The 24,326-nt window shown below is 39.8% G+C and overlaps 3 protein-coding genes across 5 annotated transcripts in view; 2 read left to right on the top strand and 1 right to left on the bottom strand.

The window, feature by feature from the left end:
• Nucleotides 1–24,326, top strand: part of LOC127526866 (uncharacterized) — a 345,966-nt gene that overhangs the window by 258,344 nt on the left and 63,296 nt on the right. The gene's annotated exons all lie outside the window — the stretch shown is intronic.
• pld1a (phospholipase D1a) overlaps nt 1–24,326 on the bottom strand; it is a 287,428-nt gene that overhangs the window by 211,380 nt on the left and 51,722 nt on the right. For 2 of the 3 annotated variants that reach the window (XM_028794710.2, XM_028794714.2), the window contains exon 1: nt 2,690–2,843. The gene's annotated coding sequence lies outside the window, so the exon portion shown is untranslated. Of the gene's footprint in view, nt 1–2,689; nt 2,844–3,259; nt 3,373–24,326 lie in introns of those variants that run through there. The other variant, XM_028794711.2, reaches the window with a different exon arrangement.
• On the top strand, nt 19,368–19,619 carry LOC114646499 (60S ribosomal protein L39-like). Its single transcript, XM_051924026.1, has one exon. It carries the CDS (start codon nt 19,414–19,416, stop codon nt 19,567–19,569), a length of 156 nt encoding a protein of 51 aa, XP_051779986.1. The 5' UTR covers nt 19,368–19,413; the 3' UTR covers nt 19,570–19,619.

Raw genomic sequence — 24,326 nt, 5'->3', positions numbered from 1 at the left:
ATTAGTCACGCAAAGGTGAACCTTACAAAAATAATATTGTAATTTCTATTATTTGTTTTCAACATTTTTTACAACTCATTGACTGCACTGAGCATGTATCATTTACCGATTCTTTTGAGTTTTAACTGAACAAGTCACATGATTGTTATTCATTTTATTTGTGAATGAATCATTACCCAATAACAAGTTGCATGATTCTCATTTATTGTATTTGTGAACAAATTGGTACTTGAAAAAAGAGTTGCACAATTCTATTTGATACATGAACTGATCACGAACAAACAATCAAGTTATATGATCCTCAATCCCTTCTGATTCTGTAACACAAACTCTTATTTTAATTACGCATCTTAAATATGTCTGCGGTTGGCTGATGCCCTGCCCGGGGTTTGTTTCCTGCCTTGCGCCCTGTGTTGGCTGGGATTGGCTCCAGCAGACCCCCGTGACCCTGTAGTTAGGATATAGCGGGTTGGATAATGGATGGATGGATGGATGGATCTTAAATATGTTGTGAGACTTTGTGTACTGAAATACAAGAATTATCATCATATTAAATATGTTATTAATTATATAAAGTTACACATACATATATACAAAATAATGTATAATTTATTACGTTATATATTTGTAATATGATCAGAGGCGTGTGACTTAAAAGAATTGATTCACTTGAACAAGCAGTGCAAAAGAAGTGATTCAGAATTGATAGCTAGCATCCCATATACATGTAGGACAAACAAAATTAACCATAAATGGTAAAGGTAGTTTAGGTGTCTCTCCCAGGACCCAAGTGCCACTCCCTCTCTGACACATATTTCAGATAACAAGATCATGCCTAACCTTTCAGAATATTGTGTGTAAACAATCAATAGGTTTTTCCTGAAAAGCAATATACTAGGCCTGTAAGATCTTTTTTTCTTTTTTCTTGGTAATGCCTAAAACTGGAATACATGTTGTTAAATCAACCTAGGTTCCTTAATGTTCTAATGAGTCAGCATTACAGTTATGAGTGAGACAGCAGGAGAGGTATGTGACGTTCATCTTCTAGTAGCCTTACTCACCAGGAGTGCATATACAGGTAAGGATTAAACTACTGTACTTACTAACAGCGCAAAATTGTAAAACTGCCTTTGTTTACAAGTAAGCAAACATAAAGTATAAGCTGATAATACTTAATTTTAATATATCAAAACTGCAACAATAATGTTTTTAGGCCTGAAATTGCTGAAGCATGCTAGGCATATAATACATGTATCTAGTTTTTTTTTTTGTGCTTGATCAAGTTTATTAGTAAAGGTTTGTATCATGGAAATCATTTGTACACTCAATATTCATAAAACTGACAAATCCATTTTATAAAGTAGGTAAGTAAATAGTCAGAGGAATCAACAAAAATGTATTATTATTATAGCTATTATTACTGAAAAATCTTTCAGATGATTTCAGAAAAAAAAATAATTTTTACATTTTGTATATTCTGTATATACCATTAAAGTACATGTAGTATTACTTTTCCATTTATTTCAACTTAAAGAGAGAGAGTGAATAAGCAGATGATATGTTGGTGCACTGCTGACTCTCAAGTTTTAATCCTTGTCAAACGTGAAGTTAGTATGTTCTGTCTGTTATGTTATGTCTGCATGTGATTTTCTCCAGTGAGAAAAGAGGGTTTTTTTTCCCTTCTCCATATAATGGTCATGTTAGTTTAATTCGAAACTGTAAATTGGGTCTGTGTAAATGTTTGTGTTGTGTGAATATGCCTTTTAATTGTTGTGTTGGTTTCTGCCTTCCACCTGATACTGTTAAGCTAGGGTCCGGCTTCGCATACCCTTATTAGATAACGCTTGTTCATAAATATATATAAAGTCCAATGAATAACAATTAAAATGCAGCAGGCAATGAGTGGTTACAATGGCACACTTGATATTTCTCCTCTCACTGGTTTTATATACCTTTTAAGACTTAATTAATGTTACATCTGAAGTATGTCCAAATCATTAAAAACAAATCCTGGCTCCCTGCTACCCTGCATGAACGGTTTCAGAAAATGGCTGTTTTATGTTATTGCACGACACTACTTTTCATGAACTCACACATAGCAGCTGTGCTTAAACATAATGCAAATCTAAAAATTTCAATAGAATAAGCTCTTGCCCTAGTTCCTTCTGAATTAGATTAGCGAAACATAAGACCCAAAGCCTAACTGTGCCGAAAACACGTAACAAAGTAAAATGCATTCCCCAAGTAATTTGTAATGCAATATTGAATCGAACTGTTGGCTGATTGAAATGTTAGTTTTGCTTATAACAATGACAGCAATGTCTGGGAGAACACAGACATCTTATGCTACAGTCAGATAGGATGGATCTGTATGCAATCCTAATCAAAGAACTTGGTCTGGAGTTATTTATGTGAATGTTTACAGCAGCTAAAGTTTCTACATGGACTGACTACTCCAGCTTTCCGTTTCTTTTTAAGAATATACTGTATCATTCAGCATTCTTCTGCTCAGATCAAACACATGGTTTAGTTCAAACTGCTGTCTGCTTTTGTCGGTCATTTGAAATACTCAATGTACGTGAGGACAGTGAAACCTTCTTTCTTCTCTCCAAGCAGCTGCGCCAATTCACGCTGCATTAATTATAGTAACAGAAACATATTAATGAGAAAAGCAAGCTTCTTTACTAACCTGCAGCCCTTGCAGAAGTAAAACTGGACGATGCATGCTTGCCTCCCTCACAATATAAATAAATCCAACCAAGACGCTTTTTTTAGGGGTCCGAGTACCAGGCTTCAGAACAATTCAAGGCTTTTAACAGTAGGGAACTGACTTCAGAGTTTAAGCCAACTCCCTTAGGGAAGAGACTTTGTACTCAAAGTCAATCAAGTGCGCTTAGCCAATTGAAACTCGAAGCAGACGTTGCTGCTCCGCCCACCTCAGCAGTTCACAGACTCGGGCTGCGCGAGTGGAATCTCTATCTGCAGACACTTCCCTCTGGCAGTCAGACAGAATTGCACGGCCTCTGTATCTCTTAAAGTGATGACCGCACTACAGTACATTGGAGTGCAGCGGCGGTTACGAAATTTCAGAGATGGAACCATACCATAACGCTTTAGGCTAGCAACTCAGCGCAAAACTGAAATCGCTTTAAAGGCGAATGATTAAGCCAAGCCCTAGTTCAAGAAAGAAGCGGTATCCACTGGAAATCTTTGCAAGCGCATGTAAACTATTTTTGTGGAAAATTAATAATGTACTTACAATACAAACACAATGAAAAGTTAAGGTTCTCAGCAACAGTTACAGCAGGTGAAGGTCAACGACATGATTGAAGCTACAGCATCCCGCTACAGTTTCCATTCTGGCCCAGACACCTGTTACAGAGGGAAAAAAAAGAAAAGAAATAAAGTCACTTATCTGCAATCTCGACAGCTGAATCAGTTTTGTGCTTGCACTCTGTATGTCTTTGTGAATGGCAGAATAACTTAACCATAAAAAATAATTACACAAAAAGCAAATGGCAGAAAATTACATTTAAAAATAAGACCACAAAGAAACGAGTTCAGATAAGCTGTTCACTGCATTAGTAATTGTAGGTGAATGTTTGAATGTGTCCAGATGTGGACAGGTACCCTGGCCTTGGCTTGTTGAGGTCACAGCTCCAGTGCAAAATGTTTTCACTCCCAGGCTGGTTACAGCCTTTATGAAGCTGGCATGCTTTATGTCCACTGCTCGGGTTTCTTCCAAAGATGCACAGGTTGACTGTTTTCAAATGCACCCTCTAATATGGTTTTGTGATGATGAATTATGCATACTTTCATTTCTTTCAATCATTTTATTATATTGAATATATTATAGTATCTTATTTGTATGGTCTTTATTTTTTATTTCCAGTAAATAATACTGTTCACATCCTCCAGGAAGTAATGACAAATTCTTAATACACCCTTCTTAATAATGCCTAAGGGTTGTGCAAAGGGTAGCAACTGTTTTTTTCTTCAGTGTTTCCTCTTGAAAGCTATGTTACAAGTATTTTTTCTTTTGCATATGAACTGGGATATGTTCAAAACATCAAATTAAAAAAAACAACTGGCTAATGATCAACAGTAGTAAGGCTAGCACCTTGAATATTAAAAAAATAAAATAAAAGGTACACTGGTCTACTAAACATATTTATATCTTGCTCTACAGCTAATATAATTCAATTTGTAACACAACAATGTTGTTTTTTTTTCATTTTATACAATATGCACAGCATCAGTGCACCATTCAGACATTACAGGCAGAAACATTAGTGCAATTAAAGAGTTATACAGAATAAATCCGTTGCAGTAAAAGGCAGGGATGGACTGACTTCCCAAATGGGATGGATGGATGGATGGAAGGGTGTACCCTTGACTGGCTAGATGGTCCTCATAATAGAAATACAGGGAGAGACCACCTATCAGATCTCTGTACTCACTCATTGAGTCAGAGTTGGGTGTGGAGGAATGACAAAGCAAGCTTGGGAGGAGTGGAGGAGAAAGAACAGAAGAAGAAGATTGTATTATGGAATAAGAAGCTTGTATAAGGTACTTTCTCTAATAAAAAGTTATTTGAACCTGGGATGTGTGTGTTGTGTCTAAGGTTTCTGGTTCCTACAGGCAACATTGTACACAAACTAAAAATCTGAGATATGATAAATCAATAACAAAACATTTTGTGTATAGCTATGTTTTACTCCTTTCTCGTGTCACAAACCAGCACCTTGGTTGTCTTTTAATCCATGATCTGCCTCTTTGCATTTTGTCTCATTTTTTCCATACCACTAGCTAAATGATTTGCTCTAAAAAGTTCAGTAAAGCAGGCAACACAGTAGCACAGTGGTAGCATTGCTGCATCACAGTAAGGAGACCAGGGTTCATGTTTCCCGGGGCCTCCTTAAGTGAAGTTTGCATGTTTTCCTTGTGTCTGTGTGAGGTTTTTCCGGGTGCTCCGGTTTTCTCCCATAGTCCAAAGACATGCAGTTTTTGTGGATTGGTGATGCTTAATTAGCCCTAGTGGGTGTGTAGTGTGTGCCTGTGTGTAAGTGTGTTCACCTTGTTCCTGCCTTGCATGCTATGCTTGCTGGGACAGACTCCAGCCCCCTTCAGAGCAAGGCACTACAGGAGAATAAATTGAAGTGAATTTCACCCATAAGCATAAGACCCTTATGTATTATATATCAGAGTACATGTATCTCTTCTTGCAAAACAGACACTAGGTCCCAATCTGTTTGTTTTCTGTAACACCAGTCCTTTAGAGAAAACACACTCAAAATCACTCACACATACCAGCCCCTTCTTTGGATGTGCCAAAGTAGGATTCACATCCATTTTCCTGGAGCACTAGTTACACTGTCACTGCACAAATATTCAAATTATTTCTAACTTTCCACATTCAAAGTAACCAGCTAATAGTACTTCAAGATGATATGAAAGCAATGAGCTTGTTGCACCACTGAAACCGCTGATGATGCTTTATATGAATATGGTATATGATTCAATGTTTTGGTTCACAACAACACAATACAATAAACCCATATGTTTATTTTAATTATCGGCTTTCTGCTTTCCATTAATCATTTTTATTACTGGTTATAACATGTTTTTTGCTCTACTTTATTCTAAGTGACAAGGACAGCCCACATTTGGTCTATGACATAAAGGTCCTTTTCTGAATATTTTGAAAGTGTCTTCTTGTTAGGTTTAGTACAAGGGCTAATGACTTTTAATTTATTTCACTGGTGGATATTTTGAAAGGTGGGTTTCTGCTAGGATTAGCACCTAGGCCTTTGCCTTTTTATTTATTTAAACAATTTGCATAACTGCATAATAAAAATCAGTTAAGTTAACAAGTGACCTTAAACTACTATATATGGATGTTTCTGAATCTGTGTGCCCATAATGGCATGCAAAATAACTCTCCATTTAGCATTGTGGAACTCTAATAATGTCTTTAGCATTTGCCCTGTGCCATTCTGATACATGTATATACATAAAATAAGTGTTAGTCTACTATAAATAGAACCTTTCTGTAATGAATATTATCTGTAAGTACAGTATTTTACAATTATAGAGTGATACCACATTTATTGACATATATAATTTTTGGGATTTAACAAGCCAGAGGGTCAAGTGACTTGCTTATGGTCAGACAGCGAGTCAATAGTACTGACTGAACCAACAAGCTTGTTTTATTAAAATTTGGGACAAATGTCACTATGTTCATGTCCGAATGATTAAGTTATGGTTTTAGTGCAGGCATTATTCTGCAGTTAATTTTTTGCATACTCTGTGTTGTGGTAGGCTATAAGACGAAATGTTACTGTTTCCTGTCCCATGAGTACTCTGAGCCAGGCCACTGGGCTGAGCTACCTGAAGCTGGGGATTTTGTGGGATGGGAAAGAAGGCATGTCTGATCTGTGTGCACCTGGTCCAGGCTATGGCACAGTATATTTTTGGGTCTGCTTTCCTAGTTTAACAGCAGCCACACACTTATTTTTCTGTGGGGTCCGGAATTCGGTATATATTTAACAAGAAGGCCTTAACATTTGAGGGAAAAGGTCTGAGAATCCTACTGATTACAACTTCAAGTTAATATTACTTTTACTTTGTATCAAGATAGCAGTATTTCATCAATATTTATTTTGTGTGGCAAGTCATTTAAGGGGGCAATTATGGAAAGCTACCATGGATGAAGGACTAACCCAGGCAACTTTAAATGGGGGCTCCCTGCCCCTTTACACTAACCCATTTTGATTGTAACCCTCTTATTAAACTCCTTTCCAGCTTCTATTCAACCTCAAACGTCTAAAACTACATATTCTATAATGTTTGTCCAGAGAAGGAAGCTTTACTACACAATATAACTGATGAAAACGCAAATAGATAACTGAAACGGAAAATTTAAGTAACTATAAACTTCTATAGCAAAAACTAAAGCAGAAAATAGCTCCATTCATCCTTCTTCAGACGTTTTTTCTTCAGTAAAAAACTGATGGAAGACAGAATCTGTTTAAGGTAAAAATGTACACTGTAAAAAAAAATAATGTTAAATTTAAGGTAAAATCCTGGCAGATGGGGTTGCCAGAATTTTACCGTAAAAAAGAAGGTGACAATATTTTTAGGTCTATGGTACACTTTAAAAAAAATGTAAAATTTACGGTAAAATATTGGCAGCTAGGTTTTTTTTTTTTTTACAGTTTTGTTTCCTTCCCTATTTAACAGTTTTACACTGCAAAATTAACAGATTTTTTCAGTGTAATTGTAATGCATTAGTAAATGGTATTTAGCATATTTTGAAGGTAGAAAAATATTGATTTTACAGAACTTGACTGTAAAAAATAATGAAATGTATTGTTTAAGACACAGGTGTCGAACTCCGGTCCTGGAGGGCCGCAGTGGCTGCAGGTTTTCATTCTGTCCTTCTTCATTTGTGACATGTTTTTGCTGCTAATTAACTTCTTTTGCCTTAGTTTTAATTAACTTGACTCAGACCCCTTACTTGTCTCTTTTTCCTTAATTAGCAGCTAAACAATAATGAGACACAAAACAAGCCGCCACATGACCAGCTCACCTGTGCCCAGCACATAATATCTGAAAATAACGGTCTCAGTAAGGTTGATCTCTCAGGTCACCAAAACATTTTGACGATGCTCTTAGAAAAAACAGAAAATCAACAGTTTTAGAAATGTCTGCCGTGGCAGAATGAGAGCAGCAACAAGCTGTGGAATTAAATAACTAGTTTAATTAACAGCAAGAATCAGCTTTTCATTAAGAGACTGGTTGGAGTGAAAATTGGTTCGAGTTTGAAATCCCAATTTAGCTGGTCATCTGTCGGCTTGTTTCACATCTCATTTCTGTTTGGCTCTCATTTGATGAAGAAGGAAGAAATTCAGAGGACTGAATCCATAAAAACAGGGCTATTAAAATGAAGGGAAAATGAGTTAATTAGCAATGAAAACTGGTCAGTGATTAGGAAAAGGGTTAGAATGAAAACTGCGGACATCCAGGCCTGGAGTTCGACACTCCTGGTTTAAGATATACAGGTAATTTTCAGTAGAACATAAGGTAACTTTCCTTTTTTTCAGAAAAGGTCTTTTACTTTCACCATTTACATTATTTTTACCGTTAAATTTACTGACATTTTTTTAATGCCAGTTTTATTTTGGCTCTTTTGCTGACTGTCACTGAATGTGACTGCTGCCCAAGTGTATTGTTGAATAAGAATATCCACAAGTCCACGCCGGTGCTCCAGACTGTCAGTGGACACTATGCTCTCATTTCAGTTAACTGTCAGCTTCTTGTCTGCTGTGCTGGCACTAATTAAACTGCTATACATCTGCTTTAGTAGCTTCACCACTCTGTGGGCCTTCTGATCCTACACTATAAACCTACACTGAGACCCTTATGACCCCCAAGAAGCTGTCAACCTTCTTATACAGTAGATGACTGTTAATTAGAGGTTGTGCTCAGCCAAATTAAACCTCATACCTTCTCTCTTTTGCTCAGCTTTCAAGCTTGTCATTATATTCTGTCGTCTGTGCCCAAAGCATTTAACAGCTTATGAGGTAACTAATTGAAAAATCTGTGTGATACAACATCAAATCAATACCAAATAAAGTAACTAATATAATAAATACACACAACATAGGTTATATACTGTGTATATAAAAACTCAAAGAGTGCAAAAATAAATCATTTGCAAAAAATATATACTACATAAGGTATCCATCCATCCATTGTCTCCCGCTTATCCGAGGTCGGGTCGCGGGGGCAGCAGCTTGAGCAAAGATGCCCAGACTTCCCTCTCCCCGGCCACTTCTTCTAGCTCTTCCGGGAGAATCCCAAGGCGTTCCCAGGCCAGTCGAGAGACATAGTCCCTCCAACATGTCCTGGGTCTTCCCCGGGGCTTCCTCCCGGTTAGACGTGCCCGGAACACCTCACCAGGGAGGCGTCCAGGAGGCATCCTGATCAGATGCCCGAGCCACCTCATCTGACTCCTCTCGATGCGGAGGAGCAGCGGCTCTACTCTGAGCCCCTCCCGGATGACTGAGCTTCTCACCCTATCTTTAAGGGAAAGCCCAGACACCCTGCGGAGGAAACTCATTTCAGCCGCTTGTATTCGTGATCTCGTTCTTTCGGTCACTACCCATAGTTCATGACCATAGGTGAGGGTAGGAACATAGATCGACTGGTAAATTGAGAGCTTCGCCTTGCGGCTCAGCTCCTTTTTCACCACGACAGACCGATGCAGAGCCCGCATTACTGCAGATGCCGCACCGATCCGCCTGTCGATCTCACACTCCATTCTTCCCTCACTCGTGAACAAGACCCCGAGATACTTGAACTCTTCCACTTGGGGCAGGATCTCGCTACCAACCCTGAGAGGGCACTCCACCCTTTTCCGGCTGAGGACCATGGTCTCGGATTTGAAGGTGCTGATTCTCATCCCAGCCGCTTCACACTCGGCTGCGAACCGATCCAGAGAGAGCTGAAGATCACGGCCTGATGAAGCAAACAGGACAACATCATCTGCAAAAAGCAGTGACCCAATCCTGAGCCCACCAAACCGGACCCCCTCAACGCCCTGGCTGCGCCTAGAAATTCTGTCCATAAAAGTTATGAACAGAATCGGTGACAAAGGGCAGCCCTGGCGGAGTCCAACTCTCACTGGAAACGGGTTCGACTTACTGCCGGCAATACGGACCAGGCTCTGGCACCGATCGTACAGGGACCGAACAGCCCTTATCAGGGGGGCCGGTACCCCATACTCTCGGAGTACCCCCCACAGGATTCCCCGAGGGACACGGTCGAATGCCTTTTCCAAGTCCACAAAACACATGTAGACTGGTTGGGCAAACTCCCATGCACCCTCCAGGACCCTGCTAAGGGTATAGAGCTGGTCCACTGTTCTGCGACCAGGACGAAAACCACACTGTTCCTCCTGAATCTGAGGCTCGACTATCCGACGGACCCTCCTCTCCAGGACCCCTGAATAGACTTTTCCAGGGAGGCTGAGGAGTGTGATCCCTCTGTAGTTGGAACACACCCTCCGATCCCCCTTTTTAAAGAGGGGGACTACCACCCCGGTCTGCCAATCCAGAGGCACTGTCCCTGATGTCCATGCGATGTTGCAGAGGCGTGTCAACCAAGACAGTCCTACAACATCCAGAGCCTTGAGGAACTCCGGGCGTATCTCATCCACCCCCGGGGCCCTGCCACCAAGGAGTTTTTTGACCACCTCGGTGACCTCAGTCCCAGAGATGGGGGAGCCCACCTCTGAGTCCCCAGGCTCTGCTTCCTCATTGGAAGGCATGTTAATGGGATTGAGGAGGTCTTCGAAGTACTCCCCCCACCGACCCACAACGTCCCGAGTCGAGGTCAGCAGCGCACCATCCCCACCATATACAGTGTTGACACTGCACTGCTTCCCCTTCCTGAGACGCCGGATGGTGGACCAGAATCTCTTCGAAGCCGTCCGAAAGTCGTTTTCCATGGCCTCCCCAAACTCCTCCCATGCCCGAGTTTTTGCCTCAGCAACCACCAAAGCCGCATTCCGCTTGGCCTGCCGGTACCTATCAGCTGCCTCCAGGGTCCCACAGGACAAAAGGGTCCTGTAGGACTCCTTCTTTAGCTTGACGGCATCCTTCACCGCCGGTGTCCACCAATGGGTTCGGGGATTGCCGCCACAACAGGCACCGACCACCTTACGGCCACAGCTCCGGTCAGCTGCCTCAACAATAGAGGCACGGAACATGGCCCATTCGGACTCAATGTCCCCCACCTCCCTCGGGATGTGGTCGAAGTTCTGCCGGAGGTGGGAGTTGAAGCTACTTCTGACAGGGGGCTCTGCCAGACGTTCCCAGCAGACCCTCACAACACGTTTGGGCCTACCACGCCTGACCGGCATCCTCCCCCACCATCGAAGCCAACTCACCACCAGGTGGTGATCAGTTGACAGCTCCGCCCCTCTCTTCACCCGAGTGTCCAAGACATGTGGCCGCAAGTCCGACGACACGACCACAAAGTCGATCATCGAACTGGGGCCTAGGGTGTCCTGGTGCCAAGTGCACATATGAACACCCCTATGCTTGAACATGGTGTTCGTTATGGACAATCCGTGATGAGCACAGAAGTCCAATAACAAAACACCGCTCGGGTTCAGATCGGGGGGGCCATTCCTCCCAATCACGCCCTTCCAGGTCTCACTGTCATTGCCCACGTGAGCATTGAAGTCTCCCAGCAGAACGAGGGAGTCCCCAGAAGGTATGCCCTCTAGCACCCCATCCAGGGACTCCAAAAAGGGTGGGTACTCTGAACTGCTGTTCGGTGCATACGCACAAACAACAGTTAGGACCCGTCCCCCCACCCAAAGGCGAAGGGAGGCTACCCTCTCGTCCACCGGGGTAAACCCCAATGTACAGGCTCCAAGTCGGGGGGCAATAAGTATACCCACACCCGCTCTGCGCCTCTCACCGAGGGCAACTCCAGAGTGGTAGAGAGTCCAGCCCCTCTCAAGGAGATTGGTTCCAGAGTCCAAGCTGTGCGTCGAGGTGAGTCCGACTATATCTAGCCGGAACCTCTCAACTTCGCGCACTAGCTCAGGCTCCTTCCCCTTCAGAGAGGTGACATTCCACGTCCCAAGAGCCAGCTTCTGTAGCCGAGGATCAGACCGCCAAGGTCCCCGCCTTCGGCCACCACCCAACTCACACTGCACCCGACCTCCTTGGCCCCTCCCATAGGTGGTGAGCCCATGGGAAGTACATAAGGTATGTATGTGTTAAAAACTCTACAGGTACTAATAGTAAAGGAAAAAAAAACATGGTTATTGCTGCCATCTGCAGTTTGAGCTTGGTAAATGCAATTACTTAAATTTCTGTTTGTTCAATAACAGAATATGAAAACGGGTAGTTTACTAATGAAGTCTTTTTGCAAGCTTACTAACAAAGCTGTTCATCCATATCTTAGATGGCCACTTCAACCATTAACTATTGTTACTTCACCTTCCTGAAGTTTAAGAAGAAAGCTGTTTTCTCAGTAAACATTTCTCTCAAAGACTCATCAGTCCAACCAGTCCCTCCACAGGCAGGCAGTTAGTCAGCAAGGTTTGGAAAGGTCCAAACTATTACTTTGCCTTAAACTATGTATACCTATCTTGAAAGTGAAAAACTAAAATTTAATTAAGTACAAAAATATAAAAATATGAGTAAACAGACAAACTACTGAATGTTCTTTTTCCGTCTGTATGTCTTTTTCCACCTGGTATTCCAGGTCACCCTCATCCCAAAACCATGTGTGTTAGGTTAGTTGACAGCTCTGATTGGTGTATGAAAGAATGTGTGATGGACTTGTGTTCTATCTGGGACTGATTCCTGCCATTAGCATGATGATGCAGGGAAAGGCTCTGGCCCCAACAACCATGAAGTGGGTTTGAAAATGGATGAATGTTATTCCCTTTGATGATTCAAAAGGCACAAGATTTGCTCTGTGCAAATTGAAATACCAGATTCATGTATTATACAGACTATGTATTTAAGACGACAAGACATTGTCTCATTAGAGCTTCCTTGTATCTGACTATCTTTATCCCAGACTTAGCATCTTTTATTAGACTTTCCCCTCTCCCTATATTTTACGCTTTTTAATTGTCAGTGTTGATAGACTGAGATAAATAACTAAATATACTTGGAGAAAGAAATGTAAAATGTCACAGAAACAACCTTTCAAATCTTTCTCTCTCTCTCCAATCTGTATCCTATTGCTAGTAAAACAATGTCAATGGATGAAAAGGTCAGTTAGTCAACCTCATCTCTGTAAGAAAAAAGTAAGAAAATAAACATGTCATAGGTATAACATTGTACAACTGGAAACATCCACTAACTAGAAAATTCAGTTTAATTTAAATCAGTTGTTTAAGTTTATTCTTATTATGCTTACTACACGTATGCATCCAGCACTATACAATAACTTCAAAGTAAAATAAAAAAGAAATGTAACAGGCAATAAATACAAAATGACGCAGTGTAGCAGTAGCCAACTTCATGTAAGTTTCCACTTATTTTTCAATGAAGGCTTTTCACTGTATCTTAGTAAACTTGCTGTGAAAGTTTTTATGTCATGTAAAGCATGATTGATTTAAAAAGTCCGTACCCTGCCATGCTATTGTGACCTCTTGCCTGAATTAGAGCATGGCATTTGTCAGTAATCTTCCTCCCTGAACCTTTAGCTGATCAAATCTTTCAGAAATATCAAAGGTCAGGAACTCTTAATTCCTATGCAGTGGAGTCCACCACAGTGGCTATTTGTGTGTTTTTTAGGACAATCAGCTTCATTTTTAATTCTCCGTAACTGTGAATTCAATGCTTTTTTTAAAGAACTTTGAGCTGACTGTATAAGGCCCTGTAATACACAGTTAAATAGCATACTGATTGAAAGAACCAAACATAAGGCTGTACTTCAAATGATAAAAATCAGATAACTGGCTTACTGTCATCCATTCTAAGACCTGGTAAACTTCTATATGCAGTACACTGCAAAACATTTCACATCCTTGTGAATTTTCATATTAAGCTTAATATAAAGTAACATTATCAAATCCACTTTATGCAATTCAGTACCATGGGGGAGCCCCAGCACTATCAGAAACAAGGAAAACAGTTCTGGATGGGCATCAATCCATTGCCAGACCCATCCAATATAAACTCACATTTGTGCTCACACTGGGCCAATTTAGAATCTCCAATTAAACTAATCTGCACATTTTCCGGGTTTGAGGATGAGGGAAGAAAACTGTAGTTTCGGTGAAAAAAAACACACAAATGGGGGGCACATGTGAATTTCATGTGGACAAAGACCACCATGCTACCGTGTCACACATTTTTCACAATCCTACAGACTAAAATGTACAATATAAAGTCCATGAATTAGAATTGTAATTTTATTGATCTAGACAATATATTCTTCACTTTCAATAGGGATAAAAAAAGCTAAGTTTCTTCCCTGAAGATTTATTAGTAATCACCAGAAACCGATGGTTTTATGAATGCACCATTATGCCACTGGCATCAGTGCAGCTTAAAAATGCAAGAATAAGAAACAATTAAAAATGTGTCCATGCCAAACTATTTAACTACACAAAATACAACACCGTCATGCTCCGGCTTTCAGGTAAATTTCATTGCTAGACAACACATGACACTTGACATTTGATTTTAGCAGCGCAACGCAAATAATGTCAGCAACATTTGCGGTTGTATCTCTGAGCTCTGTATTTGCAATATTGCTTAAATTAAACAAATCACTGGGACTAGCTAACATTTATCATACAATGTGTAAGGAGGTTAAAGAGGATATTTTTTAAACGCTTAAATGCCTGCATTGAAAAAAAATCACAACACACAGGGGAAATTCCTACAGATTGGTATGCAGTCTAATTTAGTAAAAATGGTAAAAGGGCAGATCCAAGTAAATACAGTTCAGTAAGCTTAATGTGCAATATGGGTAAATTAATGAAAGCAATTATTAAAGAAAAGATTGAGCAGTACATGTTAAGAACACTTGTAATAGCAAAATAGTCAGCATGACTTTAGAACGGGAGATGTTTCTCTAACATGCTGGAGTTCTATAAGAAAGCAACAAAAGCATATATGATCATAGAATTCCGTATGTTATTATTGAGTTGGATTTTTTAGAAGACTCTTGATAAGGCCTCACATAAGAAGCTTGTGATCAAACTTCAAGAAATAGGAATTCATAGCATAGTTTGTAGACGGTTGCAAAATTGTTTTAAAAAGAGAAAGCAAAGGGTTATGGCGCAGGGAACTTTCTCAGAATTAGGGTGATGCTAAAAGTGATGTTCCTCAGTGAACAGTGCTGGGGCAGCTGCTCTTTTTAAAAATATATAAATGATCTGGATATGAACATAACTATTATGCTGGTTAAGTTTACTGATGACTTGGACAAACTGGGCTGATGAAACTGACTGCAAGTAAATGTAAAGTATTACATATATGAAGCAAAAATGTTAGGTTTGAATACACCCTTGGAGATATGAAACTTGAAAATACATGTTATGAGAAAATTGTATAAGTTTTAATGACCTCATCATTGCCCACATCTAGACAGTGTAATAATAATAATAATAATAATACATTTTATTTATATAGCGCCTTTCCCATGTTCAAGGCACTTACAGAATATAATAAAGAACGGCAGAATATACAGTATATAGCATTGTACAAACCAGATAAATAAATAAAGAAGATTAAGACAGTAAATTCTGAAAAAAAAACAGACAACATAATTGATGGTCTCGCACACACATACAGGTTACGTTGGCATCTTGACAGAGAAGTAAACTGAGAGAAAGGTAATAAAGTCAAGTAGAGCTAAAAGCCTTCCTGAACAGATGAGTTTTGAGTTGTTTTTTAAAAGAATTCATGGAGTCAGCTGACCTGATTAATTTTGGTAGGTCATTCCAGAGTCTGGGCGCTATACAGCTGAAGGCCCTGTCACCCATAGAGTGTAGATTAGTGAGGGGCACAACAAGATTACCAGAATCAGAGGACCTTAGTGGGCGGGCAGGCACATAGTGATGGAGGAGGTCACTGATGTAGTTTGGTGCAAGGTTATTTAAAGCTTTGTAGGTTATTAGTAGGATTTTATATTCGATTCTGTAGGACACAGGGAGCCAGTGAAGACGGAGCAGGATGGGTGTGATGTGCTCGCTGCTGCTGGTTCGAGTAAGGACTCTTGCAGCTGAGTTTTGAATAAGCTGGAGCTGTGATATAAGATTAGAAGGGGCACCTGCCAGTAGGGAATTACAATAATCGATGCGGGATGTGATAAAAGCATGTACAAGTTTCTCAGCATTAGAGAAGGAGAGGAAGGAGCGAACACGGGATATGTTACGGAGGTGAAAGTGTACAGAAGCCATTCAGAAGGCTAACAGCATGTAGGGTTATATAGCCTGATATAAGGAGTACAAGTTAAATAAAATGCATTATTATTATTATTATTATTATTATTATTATTATTATAAGTTAAGGGAGATTATGATTAAGCAATATAAAACACTTGGGGTCCTCATCCGGAGTACTTTGTACAGTTTTGAACTCCAGGCTAACTAAAAGCCACATCCGTGCCAGAGAAAGTCTAGAGAATTGCGAATAAGCTGAATCCAGTACTGAATGGAATGAGTAATAAGGAATATTGAAGTTGAAACTTTTTAGTTTAAGCAAACAAAGATTAAGAGTACAGTACATTTAAAAAAAATGTTAGAAAGATTTTCTGCATGCAGAAAACCATAGATATGTGAAATAAATTAACAAATACTGTGTTAAACAGAGGTACTTTGGGGGCCTTCAAAACTTGACTCAAAGTTGCTTTGAAGAAATTGGGTGAACAACAATAATGAGCTTTGTTTGCTTGTCCAAACTGCTCTACAAATCTAACTCAATTGCAGGATTCTAAAATCTACTCTAGCATATCATGTGCCAAAACTTTGCTTATTGTTTACTGATCCAGATTCTTATAAAACCCTTGGCATTTAGTTCTGACCAGTCAGAATTGATTTTTATAACAATGACAAAAATATCATATCCCAGAAGAAAAGACACCAATATACAGTTTATTCAAAAGTATCCAGTGCTTCAGAACAGTGTGAAAATAATTCCAAGTGAGGTTAAAAGCACAAAGACCTCCTTAAAACATGTTAATCATTCTTGTTGACAGATGAAGTCACTCTCAAAGGCAAATCAGAGGTCTCAAGATAAACAGATTGTTCAAAGGTTGAGTAGTTTTGTATTGTTCTGGTGGTTTGGGCATAAAATATCAAGAACCAGAGTTAACTGACATTGCTGAGGCAATGCTCCAAGTAACTGATTTCATGACAGATTTTCAAACCTCTGTATCACAAAAGCTAACGCATTATGAGTGAGCAACTGGAAATCATGCAGTGCTATCTATTGGTACCAAAATAGTAAATAGTGGCAGTAAATGTGGCACTTCACTTTCTAAAGCCTGCTCAGTTCAAAAAGCACACGCTCACACACACACTAATCAAATAAAAGCAGGATCAGCTGTCTTTAAAGACAAGTCTCTTATCTTGTGATAATAAAAACCTTTACACAAGAGAATGCCTTTAAATTCAGGAGGCAATGCTGGGAAATAAACTCAGTTTGAGTTTCTCTGAAAGACAGTTCCTTCAAATAATAAGCAGTGCTTTTATAGAAGTGTTCTAGTTTTACTTGTGTAACTCTGAAACCAATACATGACAATGGCAACATATACAGGCAGATGTGGGGCTACAAATGAGGTCAGATTGTTCAAAAACCGATTTTGTAAAATCTGCAAAAATGAGTAATGTTTTACTACTTAATTTAAAGAAAACAATTTCAGACTTACCAATAAAATGTCAACGAAGCAATATTATTGGACTTTAAATCACAAACAATTTAAACTTAAATGAACCATGGACATGGACATGTACAGTATGTTGACCATACGCTTAACCCCCCCTATGTTTTTTCCTAATGACACAGTACCTCAAAGAGTTGGATGAGGCATAATGAAGCACAACAATCCAACACTGACTGACAACTGTTTACTTGGAAGATACATGCTCTTTCTGCTGAGGGATTGCTCAAAATGTCACCTTATCTTCCTAGCAGTTATACTCCCAGAGACCATAAGGCTGGGACGGGCACTTAGGATACTGTGAAATATAACTAGCAGGTTCTACTGATCGACTAAGCAGACAGCTGCTGATCAAGCTTTGCATGTGACAAACCATATTGTGGTGCTGAACATGCTACCAGTTACATCCAGTGACACACATATACACATATATATATATATATATATATATATATATATATATATATATATATATATATTATATACTGTATACAGACCTTGGGGTACAATCAGGAGTGTCACTGTCAAATAGAAACGATTTGTCACATTAATATGAATATGGCTCAAAGAAAACAACACTAATGCCATGAAACCAGAACAATTAAACTTGCATCTATTAGCAAGTATGTTGGCTTTAAATGCATACTGTTGAGCATTTACTGTACTTTGGCCTTCACATACTGAAAAAAATTGAATAATGATTTGTTAAAAAAAAAGAAACCTAAGCCAGCCCACTCAAACTTAAGCAGGATATAAGCTGCAAAGGCAGAAGACCAAACTGATGAGCACATGATGACTGCAAATTACAAAATAAGCTGCTGCATCTGGCTTGCTACTAGAGTGTGTGCATGTGTATATTAAATGGTACCTTTTGAGCAACCAGTGCTCATGTCTCACGCTATATTCTATCTAGTATCTAAACACAGAAGCCTTAGTTACAAGAAGTTCAGTAGGGCTGTCAAATTAGCCAAAAAACTAGATATGAATATTGACATCTATCAATATATACAATTTCTGTCTGTTCCCTATACAATCATGCACACTTTGTTGGGTCTGGACCAAATTTTGCATAGTTGCTCTCTAGGACCATATAGACAAGATTTTGGTACTTAAAATTTTGACCTTGGGGTCCAGGTCTTCTTTTTCTCTTGTGAACTACAGTCTGCACAATACTGACACCTGCTGGCTCAGAGCAAATAAAACATCTAAATAGAGTTAAGCCACACAAGCAGACAAAAAAACCACAGCATAACATTACTTACCCGGGCAATGTTGTGTGCTGCTTCTATCTGCTGTAATATAAAAAGGAGTACCATGCACTTTTCTAGTGGAGTATTGGATGAGGCTTCATCAAGAGTGAAGTCTCATAGTGATCAATACAAAGGAGAATCAGAAGTTTGTCCACCTTGAACTAAGACAAGTCAGATATGATGACGTTCACATTTACAACCCAGCCAGGAGTTACTGTAATTCTGAAATCCAATTAGACCCAAAAAGAACAAATTCTTGACTCATGACAGCAGAGACATTGATAGAGAGGCAGTGTGGATGGTGGGATGATGGATGGGCCAGCTGGCAATGGCAACAGAGTCACCACACATGAACCTTTGCTTTCTTTCCTTATCCCATTCTAAAAATACACCTTGGGTAGTTAAAAATAAGCATATACTCAACTATATTTGAACGTAAGTTTAAAATTCTAGGTGCTTCAAAGTCACACATGAAAACATAAGCTTTTAGATGAATGCAACATTTCCAAAAACCAATACATTGCAAAAAAGCAGGGTTTTGTGACTGTAGACTGATGTAATCAAAGTAAAAATAGAGACCTTCTACCTGTAATGTGCAGACAATAAAACTACCTGACTTGACTTAAAAATCACTTACTATTGTTCAAATATGTTAAACGCTTTTACTAATTAAAATTTCTTGTTGTTTGCCACCCGCCACTGTTGTGAGAGTGTTGTGGATTTCAATATGTCCTTCCACAAGACTTTTAGGATCAAGCGGTTCCTTGCCAAGAAACAGAAGCAGAATAGACGAATCCCCCAGAAGATTTGCAATAAGACTGGTAACAAGATCAGGTACAATTCTAAAAGAAGACATTGGCAAAGGACAAAACTTGGCCTGTAAACAGGTTGCCCATTATGTTCCTAGAGTTTTTCATGATTTTGAAGAATGGGTGCCTTACATCTGGAAGATATTTTGTGTAGATACATGGCTGATGATATTAAGTACACAATAAATATTTTGTAAAAATTTATTTCCTTAACTATTCTTATTTTTAGCTCTGAGAGTACCGAAAATGTAATGATCCCTACCAATTGTTGTCTTATCTAAAATGAGGCACTGTGGATCTTTATTTGGCTTTTAAATGATACGACCGAATGTACTAAATGCTGTATTGTAACAATCTTTAAGTATCTCCTACAAGTTATCATTATTTATTGAGAAGACACCTCTTTTCAAGCCACCTTACAAAAAATCTACAAACTTACCTTCAATGTTTATTGGGAAACTAAGTATATTAAGTTACATGGCCAAATTTGATATATATACACATACAAACACACAAGGGGAGACCAAAAATGTCCAGAATTGTTAGGAAAATATTTAATAAACAACTTAAAACAATTCCCTTTCAGTCACTGTCAAAAAAGCAAAATACTCTCCTTGAGATGCAATACACTTGTCCCAGGACTTTTTCCATTCCTGGAAACATTTCCTTCTTACTGTGTTCAGAGTCTCCTGTCAATTTTTTATGGATTTCTAACACAGTAGTAAATAACTGTCCCTTCAGTCTTAGATTTAACATAAAGAACAAAAAAAGTCTAGCAAATATGGAAGGTGTGAAGTACATATATACAGGTGCTGGTCATAAAATTAGATATCATGACAAAGTTGATTTATTGCAGTAATTCCATTCAAAATGTGAAACTTGTATATTAGATTCATTCATTACACACAGACTGATGTATTTCAAATGTTTATTTCTTTTAATGTTGATGATTATAACTGACAACTAATGAAAGTCCCAAATTCAGTATCTCGGAAAATTAGAATATTGTGAAAAGGTTCAATATTGAAGACACCTGGTGCCACACTCTAATCAGCTAATTAACTCAAAACACCTGCAAAAGCCTTTAAATGGTCTCTCAGTCTAGTTCTGTAGGCTACACAATCATGGGGAAGACTGCTGATTTGACAGTTGTCCAAAAGACGACCATTGACACCTTGCACAAGAAGGGCAAGACACAAAAGATCATTGCTAAAGAGGCTGGATGTTCACAGAGCTCTGTGTCCAAGCACATTAATAGAGAGGCGAAGGGAAGGACAAGATGTGGTAGAAAAAAGTGTGCAAGCAATAGGGATAACTGCACCCTGGAGAGGATTGTGAAACAAAACCCATTCAAAAATGTGGGGGAGATTCACAAAGAGTGAACTGCAGCTGGAGTCACTGCTTCAAGAACCACCACGCACAGACGTATGCAAGACATGGGTTTCAGCTGTCGCATTCCTTGTGTCAAGCCACTCTTGGACAAGAGACAGCGTCAGAAGCATCTCGCCTGGGCTAAAGACAAAAAGGACTGGACTGCTGCTGAGTGGTCCAAAGTTATGTTCTCTTATGAAAGTAAATTTTGCATTTCCTTTGGAAATCAAGGTCCCAGAGTCTGGAGGAAGAGAGGAGAGGCACAGAATCCACGTTGCTTGAGGTCCTGTGTAAAGTTTCCACAGTCAGTGATGGTTTGGGGTGCCATGTCATCTGCTGGTGTTGGTCCATTGTGTTTTCTGAGGTCCAAGGTCAACGCAGCCGTCTACCAGGAAGTCTTAGAGCACTTCATGCTTCCTGCTGCTGAGGAACTTTATGGAGATGCAGATTTCATTTTCCAACAGGACCTGGCACCTGCACACAGTGCCAAAGCTACCAGTACCTGGTTTAAGGACCATGGCATCCCTGTTCTTGATTGGCCAGCAAACTCGCCTGACCTTAACCCCATAGAAAATCTATGGGGTATTATGAAGAGGAAGATGCAATACGCCAGACCCAACAATTCAGAAGAGCTGAAGGCCACTATCAGAGCAACATGGGCTCTCATAACACCTGAGCAGTGCCACAGACTGATCGACTCCATGCCACGCTGCATTGCTGCAGTAATCCAGGCCAAAGGAGCCCCAACTAAATATTGAGTGCTGTACATGCTCATACTTTTCATGTTCATACCATTCAGTTGGCCAACATTTCTAAAAATCCTTTTTTTGCATTGGTCTTAATTGATATTCTAATTTTCCGAGATACTGAATTTGGGACTTTCATTAGTTGTCAGTTATAATCATCAACATTAAAAGAAATAAATATTTGAAATACATCAGTCTGTTTGTAATGAATGAATCTAATATACAAATTTCACTTTTTGAATGGAATTACTGAAATAAATCAACTTTGTCATGATATTCTAATTTTATGACCAGCACCTGTATATACCTGTATATAAATATATATTGTGGACCACTGGGGTGTGTACAGCTGCCCTAACCCCAACACAGACAGGCAGGACCTCGAGTTCCAGTCCAGCACACACATTTTTTTTTATAGCTGAGGAGTGCTTTTCTCTAATCCCCACAGCTCAGTACATAAAACACAGCTCTTTCTCTTCCACTCTTTGTCCTTCCCCTCCACTCTTCCAGGGAAGCTTTGTCTCTTCTACCACCTGACTCTGTCTCTACAAATGGAGTAGAGCAGCTCCTTTTATTAAACTCCAGGGAGTGCTCCAGGTGGCTCATCAGTATTACCTGGAATCACTCCCAGGTGTAGTGGAATCCAACAATAGGGTTCTGCAGCTGCTCCAGCGTCCCCCCACGGAACCCAACAGGGCTGTACCAAACTCCAAGTCCCAGAGTGCCTTGCGGGAATCCATGGTGACAATAGGAATAGATTAAAAAACATAAATTCAGCTCTGTGATCACCTTGACTTTAATCGCACTCAGACTCATCTAACCCCTCTATACTGTCTTCCACTTCAGTGTTACAGCTCAGAAGCACGCCGCTCTTTCACTATCACACTTCTCTACTGACTGCAATTCCCACACTTTGTTACCAACACTGAGCAAAAGTGCTTCTATCCCAGCACCTTACCCACTCAGATTCATATGCTATGTGCCTGGTCCCTTTTACTGGAACTTATACCTCTCACTCCAATGTTTCATTGGTATAATGCACTGTGCCTTCTGAAAGCACAGTGCATAGTAGCTGTCCAGCCATATGGGCCTCTGCATCTCCAGCCTGATCATTACAGTATTATTGTTTTGTAATGTTAAAAAAAAAACAAAAAAAAAACATGAAAGTGCCACTCTGACCAAAGCACTGCCTGAGGCGTGTATCCGTGATGTGACAATATTTTTTAACTTGTAAAAAAGGCCACAGTAATTGCAAAAATTCATGTTTTAACTTTCCCAGGCCTAATATATATACAGTGAATCCAAAAAGTATTCACAGTGCATCACTTTTTCCACATTTTGTTATGTTACAGCCTTATTCCAAAATGGATTAAATTCATTTTTTTCCTCAGAATTCTACACACAACACCCCATAATGACAACGTGAAAAAAGTTTACTTGAGGTCTTTGCAAATTTATTAAAAATAAAAAAATTGAGAAAGCACATGTACATAAGTATTCACAGCCTTTTCCTTGAAGCTCAAAATCGAGCTCAGGTTCATCCTATTTCCCCTGATCATCCTTGAGATGTTTCTGCAGCTTAAATGGAGTCCACCTCTGGTAAATTTAGTTGATTCGACATGATTTGGAAAGGCACACACCTGTCTATATAAGGTCCCACAGTTGACAGTTCATGTCAGAGCACAAACCAGGCATGAAGTCAAAGGAATTGTCTGTAGACCTCAGAGACAGGATTGTCTCGAGGCACAAATCTGGGGAAGGTTACAGAAAAAATTCTGCTGCTTTGAAGGTCCCAATGAGCACAGTGACCTCCATCATCTGTAAGTGGAAGAAGTTCGAAACCGCCAGGACTCTTCCTAGAGCTGGCCAGCCATCTAAACTGAGCGATCGGGGGAGAAGGGCCTTAGTCAGGGAGGTGACCAAGAACCCGATGGTCACTCTGTCAGAGCTCCAGAGGTCCTCTGTGGAGAGAGGAGAACCTTCCAGAAGGACAACCATCTCTGCAGCAATCCACCAATCAGGCCTGTATGGTAGAGTGGCCAGACGGAAGCCATTCCTTAGTAAAAGACACATGGCAGCTCGCCTGGAGTTTGCCAAAAGGCACCTGAAGGACTTTCAGACCATGAGAAAGAAAATTCTCAGGTCTGATGAGACAAAGATTGAACTCTTTGGTGTGAATGCCAGGCGTCACGTTTGGAGGTGTGACAGTTTAAGGGTCCCTGTGACCCCTTGAACCCTCAGACCAGACATCAGACACCAGATAAAAATCCAAAATGTTATTTATTATAATAATAAAGGTGCACAAAGCACCCTCCACTCCACTATACTCCAATAAATCAATAGATAGATACTTTATTAATCCCAAGGGGAAATTCACATTCTCCAGCAGCAGCATACTGATACAAAAAACAATAATCACAAATAAACAATCAATACAATCCTCCACTCCCAGACGCGTTGCCACCCTTTCACCCAGTTCAGCTCATCGTCTGGGATTACCCATGGTCCTTTTATATTCTCTGACCCGGAAGTGGTTACAACCCTGCAGTCCATGTGATTCCTTATCACTTCCGGGTCAGATAAAAAGTCCTTTTTTTCATCCCGGAAGCACGATATTTCCCTTGTCACCTCGCCTACGACATACTTCCGGGTTATAGGGCATAGGGAATTCCCTGAGTCTCCCTACAGCATCTCCTGGAGGTCCCCATGGTATC

The sequence above is a fragment of the Erpetoichthys calabaricus genome, chromosome 2 (assembly GCF_900747795.2).
Source record: "Erpetoichthys calabaricus chromosome 2, fErpCal1.3, whole genome shotgun sequence".
In the NCBI taxonomy this organism is placed as follows: Eukaryota; Metazoa; Chordata; class Cladistia; order Polypteriformes; family Polypteridae; genus Erpetoichthys; species Erpetoichthys calabaricus.
This window is presented reverse-complemented; position numbering and strand designations above follow the sequence as displayed.